This window comes from Eschrichtius robustus, chromosome 6 (genome assembly GCF_028021215.1).
Source record: "Eschrichtius robustus isolate mEscRob2 chromosome 6, mEscRob2.pri, whole genome shotgun sequence".
In the NCBI taxonomy this organism is placed as follows: domain Eukaryota; kingdom Metazoa; phylum Chordata; class Mammalia; order Artiodactyla; family Eschrichtiidae; genus Eschrichtius; species Eschrichtius robustus.
Genome location: NC_090829.1, coordinates 74,415,486 through 74,432,048, shown reverse-complemented (window position 1 = coordinate 74,432,048; position 16,563 = coordinate 74,415,486). Strand labels below are relative to the sequence as shown.

At 40.0% G+C, this 16,563-nt stretch overlaps 1 protein-coding gene across 3 annotated transcripts in view; it reads right to left on the bottom strand.

Moving 5' to 3' along the window:
• The window catches only part of RNF168 (ring finger protein 168), a 52,244-nt gene extending 39,391 nt beyond the window's left edge, over positions 1–12,853 (bottom strand). The window contains exons 1-2 of one of the 3 annotated variants that reach the window (XM_068546515.1): positions 12,818–12,853; positions 11,844–12,180 (exon numbers count right to left, since the gene is read on the bottom strand). In XM_068546515.1, the coding sequence (XP_068402616.1) occupies positions 11,844–12,144 (301 nt within the window). In that variant the 5' untranslated portion in view covers positions 12,145–12,180; positions 12,818–12,853. The other 2 variants (XM_068546513.1, XM_068546514.1) reach the window with 2 other exon arrangements.
• Positions 12,854–16,563: the final 3,710 nt, after the last annotated feature.

Genomic DNA, 16,563 nt, shown 5'->3' with positions numbered 1-16,563 from the left:
TGCAGAGGCAGGGGGTGGCTGTGGATCATCATGGGGACAAGGACACTGGCAGCAGAAGTTCTGGGAAGTACTCCTTGGCGTGAGTCCTCCCAGAGTCGGCCATTAGCCCCACCAAAGAGCCGGGTAGGCTCCAGTGCTGGGTCGCCTCAGGCCAAACAACCAACAGGGAGGGAACCCAGCCCCACCCATCAGCAGACAAGAGGATTAGTTTTACTGAGCTCTGTCCATCAGAGCAACACCAAGCTCTACCCACCATCAGTCCCTCCCATCAGGAAGCTTGCACAAGCCTCTTAGATAGCCCCATCCACCATGAGCCAGACAGCAGAAGAAACAAGAACTACAATTCTGCAGCCTGTGGAAGGAAAACCACATTCACAGAAAGATAGACAAAATGAAAAGGCAGAGGACGTTGTACCAGATGAAGAAACAAGATAAAACCCCAGAAAAACAACTAAATGAACTGCAGATAGGCAACCTTCCAGAAAAAGAATTCAGAATAATGATAGTGAAGATGATCCAGGACCTCGGAAAAAGAATGGAGGCAAAGATGGAGAAGATGCAAGAAATGTTTAACAAGAGCTAGAAGAATTAAAGAACAAACAAACAGAGATGAATAATACAATAACTGAAATGAAAAATACGCTAGAAGGAATCAATAGCAGAATAACTGAGGCAGAAGAACAGATAAGTGACCTGGAAGACAGAATGGTGGAATTCACTGCTGTGGAAGAGAATAAAGAAAATAGAATAAAAAGAAATGAAGACAGCCTAAGAGACATCTGGGACAACATTAAACGCAACAACATTCGCATTATAGGGGTCCCAGAAGGAGAAGAGAGAAAGGACCTGAGAAAATATTTGAAGAGATTATAGCTGAAAAATTCCCTAACATGGGAAAGGAAATACCCACCCAAGTCCAGGAAGCGCAGAGAGTCCCAGGCAGGATAAACCCAAGGAGAAACACGCCAAGACACGCAGTAATCAAACTGACAAAAATTAAAGACAAAGAAAAATTATTGAAAGCAACAAGGGAAAAATGACAAATAACATACAAGGGAACTCCCATAAGGTTAACAGCTGATTCCTCAGCAGAAACTCTACAAGCCAGAAGGGAATGGCACTATATATTTAAAGTGATGAAAGGGAAGAAACTACAACCAAGATTACTCCACCCAGCAAGGCTCTCATTCAGATTAGATGGAGAAATCAAAAGCTTTACAGACAAGCAAAAGCTAAGAGAATTCAGCACCACCAAACCACCTCTACAACAAATGCTAAAGGAACTTCTCTAAGTGGGAAACACAAGAGAAGAAAAGGACCTACAAAAACAAACCCACAACAATTAAGAAAATGGTCATAGGAACATAATTATCGATAATTACCTTAAATATGAATGGATTAAATGCTCCAACCAAAAGACACAGGCTCGATGAATGGATACAAAAACAAGACCCATATATATGCTGCCTACAAGAGTCCCATTTCAGACCTAGGGACACATACAGACTGAAAGTGCGGGCAATGAAAAAGATATTCCATGCAAATGGAAATCAAAAAGAAAGCGGGAGTAGCAATACTCATATCAGATAAAATACACTTTAAAATAAAGAATGTTACAAGAGACAAGGAAGGACACTACATAATGATCAAGGGCTCGATCCAAAAAGAAGATATAACAATTATAAATATATATGCACCCAACACAGGAGCACCTCAATACTTAAGGCAATTGCTACCAGCTATAAAAGAGGAAAACGACAGTAATACAATAATAGTGGGGGACTTTAACACTTCACTTACTCCAATGGACAGATCATCCAGACAGAAAATTAATAAGGAGACACAAGCTTTAAATGACACAATAGACCAGGTAGATTTAATTGATATTTATAGGACATTCCATCCAAAAACAGCAGATTACACTTTCTTCTCAAGTGCACACGGAACATTCTCCAGGATAGATCACATCTTGGGTCACAAATCAAGCCTCGATAAATTTAAGAAAATTGAAATCATACCAAGAATCTTTTCCGACCACAGCGCTATGAGTTTAGAAATCAATTACAGGGAAAAAACCGTAAAATACACAAAAACATGGAGGCTAAACACTATGATGCTAAATAACCAAGACATCACTGAAGAAATCAAAGAGGAAATCAAAAAATACCTAGAGACAAATTACAACAAAAACACAATGATCCAAAACCCATGGGATGCAGCAAAAGCAGTTCTAACAGGGACGTTGACAGCAATACAAGCCTACCTCAAGAAACAAGAAAAATGTCAAATAAACAATCTAAACTTACGACTAAAGGAACTAGAGAAAGAAGAACAAACAAAACCCAAGTTAGTAGAAGGAAAGAAATCATAAAGATCAGAGCAGAAATAAATGAAAAAGAAACAAAGAAAACAATGGCAAAGATCAAAAAAACTAAAAGCTGGTTCTCTTTGAGAAGATAAACAAAATTGATAAACCTTTAGCCAGACTCATCACAAAAAAGAGGGAGACGACTCAAATCAATGAAATTAGAAATGAAAAAGGAGAACTTATAACAGACACCGCAGAAATACAAAGCATCCTAAGAGACTACTACAAGCAACTCTATGCCAATAAAATGGGCAACCTGGAAGAAATGGACAAATTCATAGAAAAGTATAACCTTCCAAGACTGAACCAGGAAGAAACAGAAAATATGAACAGACCAATCACAAGCAATGAAATTGAAACTGTGACTAAAATTCTTCCAACAACAAAAGTCCAGGACCAGATGGCTTTACAGGTGAATTCTACCAAACATTTAGAGAAGAGCTAACACTCATCCTTCTCAAACTCTTCCAAAAAATTGCAGAGGAAGGAACACTCCCAAACTCATTCTATGAGGCAACCATCACCCTGATACCAAAACCAGACAAAGATACTACAAAAAAAGAAAATTACAGACCAATATCACTGATGAATACAGATGCAAAAATCCTCAACAAAATACTAGCAAACAGAATCCAACAGCACATTAAAAGGATCATACACCATGATCAAGTGGGATTTATCCCAGGGATGCAAGGATTCTTCAATATATGCAAATCAATCAATGTGATACACCATATTAACAAATTGAAGAATAAAAACCATATTACCATCTCAACAGATGCAGAAAAGGCTTTTGACAAAATTCAACACCATTTATGATGAAAACTCTCCAGAAAGTGGGCATAGAGGGAACCTACCTCAACATAATAAAGGCCATATACGACAAACCCACAGCAAACATCATTCTCAATGGTGAAAAACTGAAAGCATTTCCTCTAAAATCAGGAACAAGACAAGGATGTCCACTCTCACCACTATTATTCAACATAGTTTTGGAAGTCCTAGCCACAGCAATCAGAGAAGAAAAAGAAATACAAATTGGAAAAGAAGAAGTAAAACTGTCACTGTTTGCAGATGACATGTTACTATACATAGAGAATCCTAAAGATGCTACCAGAAAACTACTAGAGCTAATCAATGAAGTTGGTAAAGTTGCAGGATACAAAATTAATGCACAGAAATCTCTTGCATTCCTATACACTAATGATGAAAAATCTGAAAGAGAAATTAAGGAAACACTCCCATTTACCATTGCAACAAAAAAAATAAATTACCTAGGAATAAACCTACCTAGGGAGACCAAAGACCTATATGCAGAAAACTATAAGACACTGATGAAAGAAATTAAAGATGATACCAACAGCTGGAGAGATATACAATGTTCTTAGATTGGAAGAATCAATATTGTGAATATGACTATACTACCCAAAGCAATCTACAGATTCAATGCACTCCCTATCAAATTACCAGTGGCATTTTTCACAGAACTAGAACAAAAAAATCTTGAAATTTGTATGGAGACACAAAAGACCCCGAATAGTCAAAGCAGTCTTGAGGGAAAAAAACAGAGCTGGAGGAATCAGACTCCCTGACTTCAGACTACACTACAAAGCTTCAGTAATCAAGACAATATGGTACTGGCACAAGAACAGAAATATAGATCAATGGAACAGGATAGAAAGCCCAGAGATAAAGCCACGCACCTATGGTCAACTAATCTATGACAAAGGAGGCAAGGATATACAATGGAGAAAAGACAGTCTCTTCAACAAGTGGTGCTGGGAAAACTGGACAGCTACATGTAAAAAAATGAAATCAGAACACTCCTTAACACCATACACAAAAATGAACTGAAAATGGATTAGAGACCTAAATGTAAGACCGGACACTATAAAACTCTGAGAGGAAAACATAGGAAGAACAGTCTTTGACATAAATCACAGCAAGATCTTTTTTGATCCACCTCCTAAGGTAATGGAAATAAAAACAAAAATAAACAAATGGGACTTAATGAAACTTAAAAGCTTTTGCAAAGCAAAGGAATCTACAAACAAGAGAAAAAGACAACCCTCAGAATGGGAGAAAATATGTGCAAACCGAATCAACGGACAAAGGATTAATCTCCAAAATATATAAACAGCTCAAGCAGCTCAATATTAAAAAAACAAACAACCCAATCCAAAAATGGGCAGAACACCTAAATAGACATTTGTCCAAGGAAGACATACAGATGGCCAAGAAGCACATGAAAAGCTGCTCAACATCACTAATTATTACAGAAATGCAAATCAAGACTACAGTGAGGTATCACCTCACACCAGTTAGAATGGGCATCATCAGAAAATCTACAAACAGCAAATGCTGGAGAGGCTGTGGAGAAAAGGGAACCCTCTTGCACTGGTGGTGAGACTGTAAAGTGATACAGCCACTATAGAGAACAGTATGGAGGTTCCTTAAAAAACTAAAAATAGAATTACCATATGACCCAGCAATCCCACTAACTGGGCATATACTCAGAGAAAAGCATAATTCAAAAAGACACATGCACCCCAATGTTCATTGCAGCACTATTTACAATAGCCAAGACATGGAAGCAACCCAGATGCCCATCGACAGAGAAATGGATAAAGAAGGTATGGTACGTATATACAATGGAATATTACTCAGCCATAAAAAGGAACGAAATTGGGTCATTTGTAGAGACGTGGATGGATCTAGAGACTGTCATACAGAGTGAAGTAAGTCAGAAAGAGAAAAACAAATATAGTATATTAACACATATATGTGGAACCTAGAAAAATGGTACAGATGAACCGGTTTGCAGGGCAGAAATAGAGACACAGATGTAGAGAACAAACATATGGACACCAAAGGGGGAAAAGTGGTAGGGTGGGTGGTGGTGGTGGGATGAATTGGGAAATTGGGATTGACATATATACATTAAGATGTATAAAACAGATAACTAATAAGAACCTGCTGTATAAAAAATAAATTAAATAAAATAGAAAAATTTTTTAAAAAATGTCTTGCTGTTTCCAATGGGGTTTTTTAGTGGTTTGGCTAAGATATATCTTTATGGAGATCCTAGTGTTGTATCTCTCTTATTCTTCTAAAGCCGAGTAAATGTGAAGTATAACATTAAATGTTAAAAAAAAAAAGAAAAAGAAAAAGCCAATCTCAAAAGCAGTACGAAAATTTTGGGGACACTTTACTTGTTCTTGGCCCACACCCTCCTCAGCATACTGGCAGTCTTTAAGAGGGAAACCCACGTTCTCAGATTGGGACACTGGTTCCTGGTTTGGAGGGAAATGAGCAGACTCAGGGCAAGATACACGCTCAGAAAACATCTGAGAAGACCCTAAGCTTTCACCTTGGGCTGATCCCAGGCTCAATTCAAGGCTGGCTAAGCGTTGAAGGACAGCCTTGGCACCAAGACAATGTGCCAAGACAGAGAAGCGCTTCTTTGTTTTGTTTCTTTTTCTTGTTTTTTCAGCTCCTGACATTCAAAGAAATCTGTCAAAACACTAACCGAACACAAACTAAGATAAAGACTTGGTGACCACACACATTAAGGAATACAGTCTTTGCAAAAATAGTTTGGGAAACTCAGTAACAAATGGCCTATTATAGCCTTCAACAATCAAAAAAATGGTAAACCCCAGGGAAAGGGAAGAATATGCTTCCCAGAGTTACCACATTGTAATATTCAAATGTTCAATTTTCTCCAAAAAACCAACCACAAGGCATACTAAGAAACAAGAAAGTTTGGACAATTCAAAGGAACAAAATAAACGAACAGAAACCATCCCTAAGGAAGTCTAGACATCAGACTTAGTAAACAAAAACTTTAAAATAACTGTCTTATCAACAAATGGCACCAGGAAAACGAGATATCCACATGTAAAAGAATGAAGTTGGACCTTTCCCTCACACCATATACAAAAATCAACTCAAAATGGGTTAAAAACTTAGGGACTTCCCTGGCAGTCCACTGGTTAAGACTCTGCGCTTCCAATGAAGGGGCGCAGGTTCAATCCCTGGTCAGGGAACTAAGATCCCACATGCTGCACAGCACGGGTTGGGGGGGGGGTGGTAAAAAAAAGGATATACAACCCAATAAGAAAAAAATGAGCCTGAGATCTGAACAGACACTTTACCAAAAGAGACAGACAGCAAAAAAGCACATGAAAAGATGCTCATATCAAAACTTGTCAGATTGCAAATTTTAAATACACTCAGTTACTGCACATTAATTATACTTCAACAAAGCTATAATTATATTTCAATAAAGCTATGACATTTAAAAAAATAAACTTAAATAGCACTCACAAAAAAGCAAACAGATGTTCTCACGTGACATGCAATGGCTTGGACTGACTACCGATAATAACACTGTGTATCATGAAGGCTGATTTTAAAGAATGACATTATGATGGACTCTAATGTTAGTTTCCTATTTCACATCCAGTCTTCTTTGCTTCCTTATTAAAAGAACCTCAACTGTGTACAAGAAAATGTGTCCAGCTAAAACAAGCAGAACTCTTATCTGTGGCTGTTTTACCTTTGGAATAGAGACGCCACCCCCTTCCTCCTTGTCCATGCTGAAGACGGGAGCACAGCATCTGTACTGTGACCATGAGGACAAAAGCCAATACTAAGGATGGAGGGGGGAAAAGAAGGGGAGGAACCTGGTTCCTTGATGACATCCACATGAGTCAAGTCCTAGACTGCTTGCCCCTGAACTTGTTGAGAAAAGATGTCTTCCTTTTTTAAGCCATTATTTGTTGCTTGTCTCTTGCACATAGTTGATCAAAATTTGTTACATTCAGAGAATTTAGTTCAGAAGTGGGGTCTGAGGTACTAGTCACCCAAATAAGCCCTATGTAACTGTCCAATTTTATGGTCCCACTCTTTTCCCTACTAAGTCCCTTAACTTTTACAAGAGATCTAGTGAGATTTTAAACTCAATTTATGTTGTTAATTTATCAACTCACAAGCTCAGGCTCTGGTTTTTGACAGTATCAGCCTATGACTGCAAAAGATGAGAAAACTCTCAGGGAAATCACAGAAACTTCCTGGGTTTTGTAATGCCTTAAGAAAGAATTCTACTTACGTAAAACTTCTGAGTAATGGAGGGGGGGAAGAAAAGAATTCTATACAAACCCTTGGCAAGCACCCATAGCCTCTCCTTAAATGGGCACTTTATTCTAGGTAATAACTTAAGGAACTGTTTCATCACTGCATGATATTGGACTGCTAAAGTCACATCCTCTGTAACTAATTTTATCCTCACTGCCATCAAACCCAAACAGTTCCTACAATCAATGTGAGATTCCCACATCTTTGAAGGTCTCCTACTTGCAACTAATCTTGCTATCAATTATCAAATAGGTCTGCCTAGTAATAGCATATTATAGAAATTAAATATAGAAATAATCTTTGGGTGGGCCTGAGACCCAGGTCCTAAAGGTATGTAATCAGCAATAATGCCCAATTACACCATGAGAGTTGTTCTAGCAAAAATACCATTTCCGCTGCTGCTTAGACCTGGATTCCAACAGTCCAAGCAGTGCTGCCCCTGAAGAAGTGGGTTTCTCTGTTACCAGGCTTGCTGGTCAGTCTTCCTGCTCACTGCTACATAGTCACATTGTTTACTTCTAAATCCAGATCTTAGGTCACATGCCTGACCCTAGGAGATGGGAAGTATGAATCCTGTAATTTCATTGAGAAGAGAGAACCCTTACGTAGGAAACTATCAAAATGTAAGATGTTGTGCAGCCACAAATTGTAAGTGTCCACCACTTACATTGTTATCTTTACCATCTTAACCTCAAACATTTTACACAAGACACTTCTATACAATGACAGTTAACTGCCCATCACCACTTTTTAGTCATACTTACTGAACGGCCACCTAAAACTACATATAAAGCTCCTGAAGAAAACAGGGGAAAAGTTTCATGACACGGGATTTAGCAATGATTTCTTGGATATAACACCAAAAGCACAAGTAACAAAAGTAAAAACAGACAAATGGGACTACATCAAACTTAAATACTTCTGTGCATCAAAGGACGCAATCAATAAAGTGAAATGGCAACCTATGGAATGAGAAAATATTTGCAAATCATATCTGATAAGGAGTTAACTCCAGAATATATTAGGAATACTAACAACTCAATAACAAAAAACCAAATACCCGATTAAAAAATGAACAAAGGACTTAAATAAACATCTTTCCAAAGAAGATACGCAATGGCCAACAAGCACATGAAAAGATGCTCAAAATCATTAGTCATTAGGGAAATGCAAATCAAAACCACAATGGGATAGCATCTCCCACCTACTAGGATGGCTGTGTCAAACAAACAAAACAAAACCATAAAGTAACAAATGCTGACAAAGATATCCTAAAAAGGAACCCTTGCACATTGCTGGTGGGAGTGTTTAAGATTGCACAGCTGCTATGGAAGAGTGTATCAGTTCCTCAAAAAATTAAACATAGAATTACCATATGATCCAGCAGTTCCTTTCTGGGTACATACCCAAAAGAGTTGAAAGCAGGGATACAGACACTTGTACACCAATGTTCACAGCAGCATTATTCACAATAGCCAAAAGGTGGAAGCCAAAGATGGAAGTAACCCAAAGATCCATAGACAGATGAATGCAAAAACAAAGCATGGTAAATACATACAATGAAATATTATTTAGCCATAGAAAGGAATGAAATTCCGACACATGCTACAACATGGATGAACTCTGACATTATGCTAAGTGAAAGAAGGTGGTGATCATTTTGTAGTGTATAAAAATATCAAATCACTGCCATACACCTGATACCAATACTGTAAGTCAATTATACTTCAATTTTTTAAAAAATTGCCAAATTACCCTCTTGGAAAAAAGAAAGAGAGAGAGAGGAGAGAAGGGAAGGGAGGAAAGGAAAGGAAAGGAAAGGAAAGGAAAGGAAAGGAAAGGAAAGGAAAGGAAAGGAAAGGAAAGGAAAGGAAGAAGTCAGGTACAAAAGCACAAACAGCTACCATGATTCTACTTATATGAGGTACCCAAAGTAGTCAAATTCATAGAGGCAGGAAGTAACAATGGTGGTTGCCACGGGCTGGAGGAAGAGGGAATTGGGGAATTATTGTTTAGTGGGTATGGAGTTTCAGTTTGGGAAGATGAAAAAGTTCTGGAAAGGGATGGTGGTGATGGTTGCACACCTAAAAATGGTTAAAATGGTAAACTTTGTTATGTATACTTTACCACAATTTAAAAAACACACTAAGCTACCACTTAACACCTCCTAGAATGGCTATAAAAAAATTTTTAAAAAAACAAAAAAAACCCCCAGAAAATAACAAGTGTTGGTTAGGATGCGCAGAAATTGGAACCATTACACATTGTGGTGGGAATGTAAAATGGTGCAGACCTGTGGAAAAGTTTGGCAGTTTCTCAAAAAGCTAAACATAGAATTACCATATGATCCAGCAATTCCACTCCTAGATATATACACAAAAGAAATGAAAACATATTCAAACAAATACTTGTACATGAATATTCACATCAGCACTGTTCAAAGAGCCAAAAGATGAAAACTACCCAAATGTCCATCAACGGATGAATGAAAAAAATACATCCATAAAATTATTCAGCCCTAAAAAGGAAAGAAGTACTGATATAACCTTGTATGACCTTTGGAAACATTATGCGAAGTTAAAGAAGCCAGACACAATAGATCACATACTGAATGAACACACTTATATGAAAAATCTAGAACAAGCAAATTCATAGAGATTAGAAACTCCGGAAAGGGGGAGGGGAGGGGAAGAATGGGGAGTCATTGCTTAATGGTTAAAGAGTCTGGGGTAATGAAAAAGTTTTGGAAACACAGTGGTGATGGCTGCAAAACATTGTGAATGTAATTAACAACACTGAACTGTACACTTAAAAATGGTTAAAACGGCAAACTTTATTTACCACAATAAAAAGAATTCCAAAATAAGGCAAGTAGAGCATAAGCACCACATTCAAAGCCTAAGCGTGAAACATCGCACGACTTATTGATCACGCGAGTGATCAGGCTGCTAGAGTCCAGTGTTCAGTTTGGAGCATAATGCATAGTCCATACTGTGGAGAGCTATGAATAAAAATGGATGAACTAGATGGAACTGGCCACAGAAAGCTATTTTAGGCTCCCTGTGTAACAGGGAAGAGGCAAATCTGACTACATATAGGATCTGTTTCTTTTACTTTAACCTTTGCTTCCTGTTGCTTTTGTTCACTAAAAGGATACTGTCTACACATAATGGCTTGCCTGGGGGAACCCTGCCCCTCTGCCTGAATGTTAAACCAAAGGGCCTTTGCTCAAGGAAACATCTGGGATATTTGCAAAATTTATGGGCTTTTTACTTTACTTCCTCATCTCCTCCCCCTCTCTGTGCTATAAAAGAAACTGGCATCCAAACCCGGTAAGATGGTTATTTTGAGACTTTAGTCGGCTATCTCCTCGGGCTATCTCCTCGGTCTGCTATTTCCTCGGTCTGCTATCTCCTCGGTCTGCTATCTCCTCGGTCTGCCGATAAACTCGCATTCCTTGCCTCAACACCTCGTCTCCGATTTATTGGCCTGTCGCCAGGGAGCAGAGAGAGCTTGGACTCGGTAACAGTTGCAAGCTGAAAAATTAAATGAATGGCGATGAACAGGCAAGTAAGTTAGAGAAAGTAATTTAAAGTGAAAAAAAAATATTAACACAAGAATCCAGTAGTTTCCTTACTTCTGCTGTTGCTATACTACACTATTGCTCATCTGTGACTATTTATATAACTTTTCACATGACTGAAGACTGTAGCAGGCAATTCTTTTGTTCTGGGTTTTTTCTTTTCATTTTTAATCCAGCAAATATCAATTGAACACAGCCTGCGCTGTGACAATGAACAAAATCGTGCCACTGACCTTAATCAACATTTTGGGACCCATAAAACCCAAATACCCCTGAAAAATTTAGACAAACACTAACTGGGCTTTCTGTTTTATTCTTTAAAAAAATGGATTAGGGGCTTCCCTGGTGGCGCAGTGGTTAAGAATCTGCCTGTCAATGCAGGCGACACGGGTTCGATCCCTGGTCCGCAAGATCCCACATGCCGCGGAGCAACGAAGGCCGTGCGCCACAACTATTGAGTCTGTGCTCTAGAGCCGGTGAGCCACAACTACTGAGCCGGCGTGCCGCAACTACTGAAGCCCGTGCGCCTAGAGCCCGGGCTCCGCAACGAGAAGCTACTGCAATGAGAAACCTGTGCACCGCAACAAAGAGCAGCCCCCGCTCGCGGCAACTAGAGAAAGCCCACACGCAGCCACGAAGACCCAACGCAGCCAAAAAACAATTAATTAATTAATTTAAAAAAATGGATTAGTGGTGATTGGCTTTTAAAAGGATATTTGTTTTTAGACAACAAACGCGCTGGGTTTTACTCACCAATTTCCTCTGATTCTTGCCCAGAGGCTCTAAGCTTGCATTCCTCTGGATAGTGTTTTTGAATTATCTCCCACAGTTCCGTGTTGACAAGAGAATTTGTTCGGGTATGGTACCGAGTCCACGAAGAGACCCGGCGGCGACAGAAGGGACAGCACAAATTTGCCTTTTCGACAGTCGATTGGAAGCATGGTTTACAGAGAGTGTGGTTACAAGGGAGTGTCACAGGCTCAATTAGGATTTCCACACAGATCTGGCACTGGCATTCCAACAGGGAAGGGATGGCGTCTTTGGGTACAGCCATTTTAATATGCTAATAAGGCATATTCAACATCAACACCTGAAACAGAAAGAATCGTATTTCCAGCTCAAGTAAGAACAAAGCAAATTAACAGTTTTGTGTTTAAATATTATGCCCAGCAGCCTACCAGAATTCAGAGATTGGGAGCATCAAACGTCTTGAAGTAAAAAGATGTTCTGCTGGCCAGGTAAACAGTACGACCCTGGAAGGCGGTGTATTTGTCCATGTTTAAGACAAACATCCGGAAAGAAAACAAATGAACCTTGGCTGCTCCCAGGCATTAACAACCGCTGCGGCAGGGCGGACGGTGGGCTCTGGCTCTCTGGCGCCACAGGACGCTCGCATCAAGTTCCCCTCCTCCCTCTTACCAGGTGAGGATGCTCTCTTAGTTCCGGGCAGCCAAGCCCGAGGCTGCCGAGGCGCGCAGCCGCCAGGCCACCGCTCGAGGAAGAACGCTGCTTCCGCCCGGACGCCGGGCTCTGCTGGAGCGGGACTCCAGTTTTACCGCTGCTGTGGGGCCGCGAGCGAGCACCTCCCGGGGCTCTGAGCCCACCCCTCGCCTTTCTTCGGTCAGCCAAAAAGCCTAATCTTGGCTGCAGTGCTATAGCAAACCGACAAGGGCTAGTGACGTCACAGCTGCCCGCCAAAACAGCCCCTCCCACCTTAGAGAACCTACCAAGAACAGAGACAGCTAACGTTCGGCCGGGTGGGACTTCCGGGCCTGCGCGCGCCGCCCGCCCCGCCCCCGGGAGAGGGCCCTCCCCTTGCGTCGCAACCTCTGCGGCTCCGCTTTTCCCGCGTGATTCTTCCTCCCGGAGGCTGCGGAAACCTGGTAGTGTCGCAAGGTTACTCTCTAGGCAGAAAATGGGAAACCTCAAAACAAGCTAAAAACCGAACAGTAATTTTAAAAATTCTTTCCTCAGTACTCCTCAGAATACCCTTCTGTTTCCGTTAATTTGTAACTAAGCCTCTTAGGTCGCTTTCCAAAGTTCTTGGAAAAGCATCTCCGAGAGAGGCTGTGGTCAGAGAATCCACAAACTTGCTGCAGTTTAACAGGCACTTGGGAAACAAACTTTGGTGCTGCTGCCACGATCCTGGGGCTTACTACTTTAGTGTTAAATTTCAGTCTAGAGCAATCAGAATTACAAAGGAAGTCAAAAGGAAAGTATTTTATCTTTTTATGCTTTTGGAATAAGTTTTTCTACTTTGGTATTGAGTTCTTTTACTGACAACTGATCCTACTGAATTGAGTTGTATGAAAAAGTAGATTTTGGCTAAGAAAACGGTGGGGATTATATAAAGACTGTGATCTCTAGTACTTAAGAACCAAGCCTCATAGAGACAAAGTAGAGTTATTATTTAATGGATATAGAGTTTCAGTTTTACAGGTTCTGGAGACGGATGGTGGTGGTGGTTGCACAATTTTATGAATGTAAATATTTAATACTGCTGAACTGTACACCTAAAAATGGTTAAGGTGGTTCTCACTACTGCACTTGACTAGTCTTAAAAAAAATAAAAAATTTTTAAAATGGTTAAGGTGGTGAATTTTATGTTATGTGTGTTTTACCACAATTTTAAAATTTTTGGAAAAAAAAACATGTCTGAGTTTTCTGAGGAAATGCTAAATAGCTGTGGGCGAAGAGAAAAGAAAGTCACTGCTTGTAAATAGTCGTTAAGGTCTTTTGGGTTTGCTGAGGTCATTTACGTGCTGGAGATGAGTGGTTTCCAGATGAAGGCAAAACTAGGAGGTGTGGATCCTTTCTAGAGAGCTTTGGAAGTTTCGTTTTTTTTTAACGCGGGTTCAAAAACCTGGTTGTCATCCAGTTGTCCATAGTATCAATCCCTTAGCCTGGAATTCCAGGCTCCCTAATGTGATCCCAACCTCCTTTTCCTGTGGAATCTCCTATTATTCTTTTAAACATTCAGTTATGATGTATTCACTGTCATACAAATCTTGTGTTTTGGGGCCATTGCTTGAAATCTCAGTTCATCCTAAATGAGTTGCTTCGTGGCTTTGCCTCCTTCAAGGATCAGTTCAAGGCACTTCCTCTAGGAGATATTTCTCCACCACACAATGATACCCCTCCTCTGAACTCCTCATTTGTATATTGCCTAGTGATTATGGTTTTTATTGTAATCTTATTTTAACTCTTGCATTTTGATGTCTATTTTCCGGTACCTGTGTCTTGTGTAATGGATACATTTTATGTGCTTCCTCAGATTTCCCTGGCCTCGTTTACTTTGTGGGCCCATAGTCCTTTCCTGTGCCTGGGGCTGACCAGTTGCATTTCTGGAATCTCTGGCTTCTCCTGCCACTTCTGGGATCCTGTGAAACACTGCACTGAACAATGCAGTCACTGGCTTCCCAGTGGCTGCTAGGAGGGCTTAGATGATGCATCCTGGAAGTATGAGGGGGGTCACTTCCCACAGAGCCAATTTTGACCAATTGAAAACAGTAGACTTTGTGAGCACAACAGAGAAATTTTCCTTCCTTCTTCCTATTGAAACCAAGCCCCTCTAAAATCGAGTTTCCCTGCCAAGTTTATGATTAACCTCTCTGTATAAAACTTTATTCCCTTTTTTGTTCCAGTAAGATTGAGGTGTATCAAAGAAAAGGGGGGATTGAAACCAAGCAGGACCCTGCAGGGCCCTCCCGGCTACAAAGGCCCCTTCATGTCTCCTGTTTCTTGTAGGAAACAAAGGCTTTTGTTTCCTAGCCCTTCCCTGAGTTCCAAAGAGCAGACTCAAGCAGTTACAAATTAGGGAAGGGAGGAAATGCAGAAGCAAAGGAGAAGCAGCCAAATAGAAAAATTAATAATAAGTTAAACAATACTTCAGTGATAAAACAGTCCTAGTTCCTTCTCAAGGGATGTACACAACAATCTGATGTATATCTTTGAGTTGTTCTGCAGAAATTAAGGCTCACCCCACCCAGGTGGAGGATGGTGACTACATGCTGATCACAAGCACTAGACCCTAAACTGGTAGAAATCGGTTGATGATTAAGATTCCGGAAACATCACCCTATTACCTCACAACCAACCCCAATCAAAAGAAAGTCTGTGAGCTGCAACCCTCACAACAAAAGTTGCCTTTAAAACCCTTCTCTGGAAGCTACAGAGGAGTTCCTGTCATCTTTCCAGCACTAGCTGTCCGTTCTCTTTGCTTGGTGCCCTGCAATAAACGCTGCACTTTCCTTCAACACACCCCCATGTCAGTAGGTTGGCTTTGCTGCATGGCAGGCAAACAGACCAAGTTTGGTTCAGTAACACTTCCAACACATGGTTTCTCTCTCTCTCTTTTTTTTTGGGGGGCATGGTGTCTCTAAACAATGTGTCTGGAGAAGGACAAGACTGAATGCATGGATCTAGCAAGCAACCTATTGTCAAGGAGGAGCCAGCAAGGTAACACATCATCTTGTATTACTTCTCATCCTTCTCTACATAACAGCCTTCCAAAGTGTTACTCATTCTGGTTATCCTGAATTTGTACCTCCCAAATAAAGCATCAGTACTTAACTTTTACCTGTAGGGTAGGATCCACATTTTAAAATGTTTCTGTTATTCACACTACCTAGTGCATGGCATTTATTCAAAAAATATTATAAATAGGACTTATCTGGTAGTCCAGTGGCTAAGACTCCACGCTCCCAGTGCCGGGGGCCTGAGTTCGATCCCTGGTCAGGGAACTAGATCCCACATGCCGCAACTAAGAGTTCGCATGCCGCAACTAAAGATCCCACACGTGGCAACAAAGTTCCCACATGCCACAACTGAGACCTGGCACAGCCAAATAAATAAATTTTTTTTTAAATTATAAATATATGGTCAGTGTGTGAGAGTTCCCTTTCTAGTACAAATAACTATGGAACTGTACTAGAGAGAAAATGCACATCAACATACAAAATATATTAGATGTTTTATTTATTTATTGCTTTTAGTACATAGTACATTCACATGGTTCAAAATTCAAAAAGTACGAATGTATTAACATTGAAAAGACTTCCTCCTACATTTGATCCCTAGCCTCTCAGTTTTCTTCCCTAAGAAAACCAATGTTATCACTTTTTAATGTATTTCTCCAGAAGAAGTTTATGAAGTTTATAGGTATAGTAGCCTATATGTTTGGTTTTGCCCGTTTTTTCCATTTAGCAGTATATATTGGAAATGAATATTTTAAAACAACACATCTTGGTGATAACTCCATATTACTATACGATTACACAAAGAGCTTCTTCATTCTCTTGTATTGCTACACAGAAAGTATCCACTGTATCAGTATATCATAATGTAACACTCTCCTCACTTTTGCTGTAAACATAAGCCTGTAATAAATTGTATGTATGTATTTTTTCCCATTTGCAAGATAAATTACTAGAAGTGTAATCTCTGGGTCTAGGGTAACAGGTTAGCTTTTGGC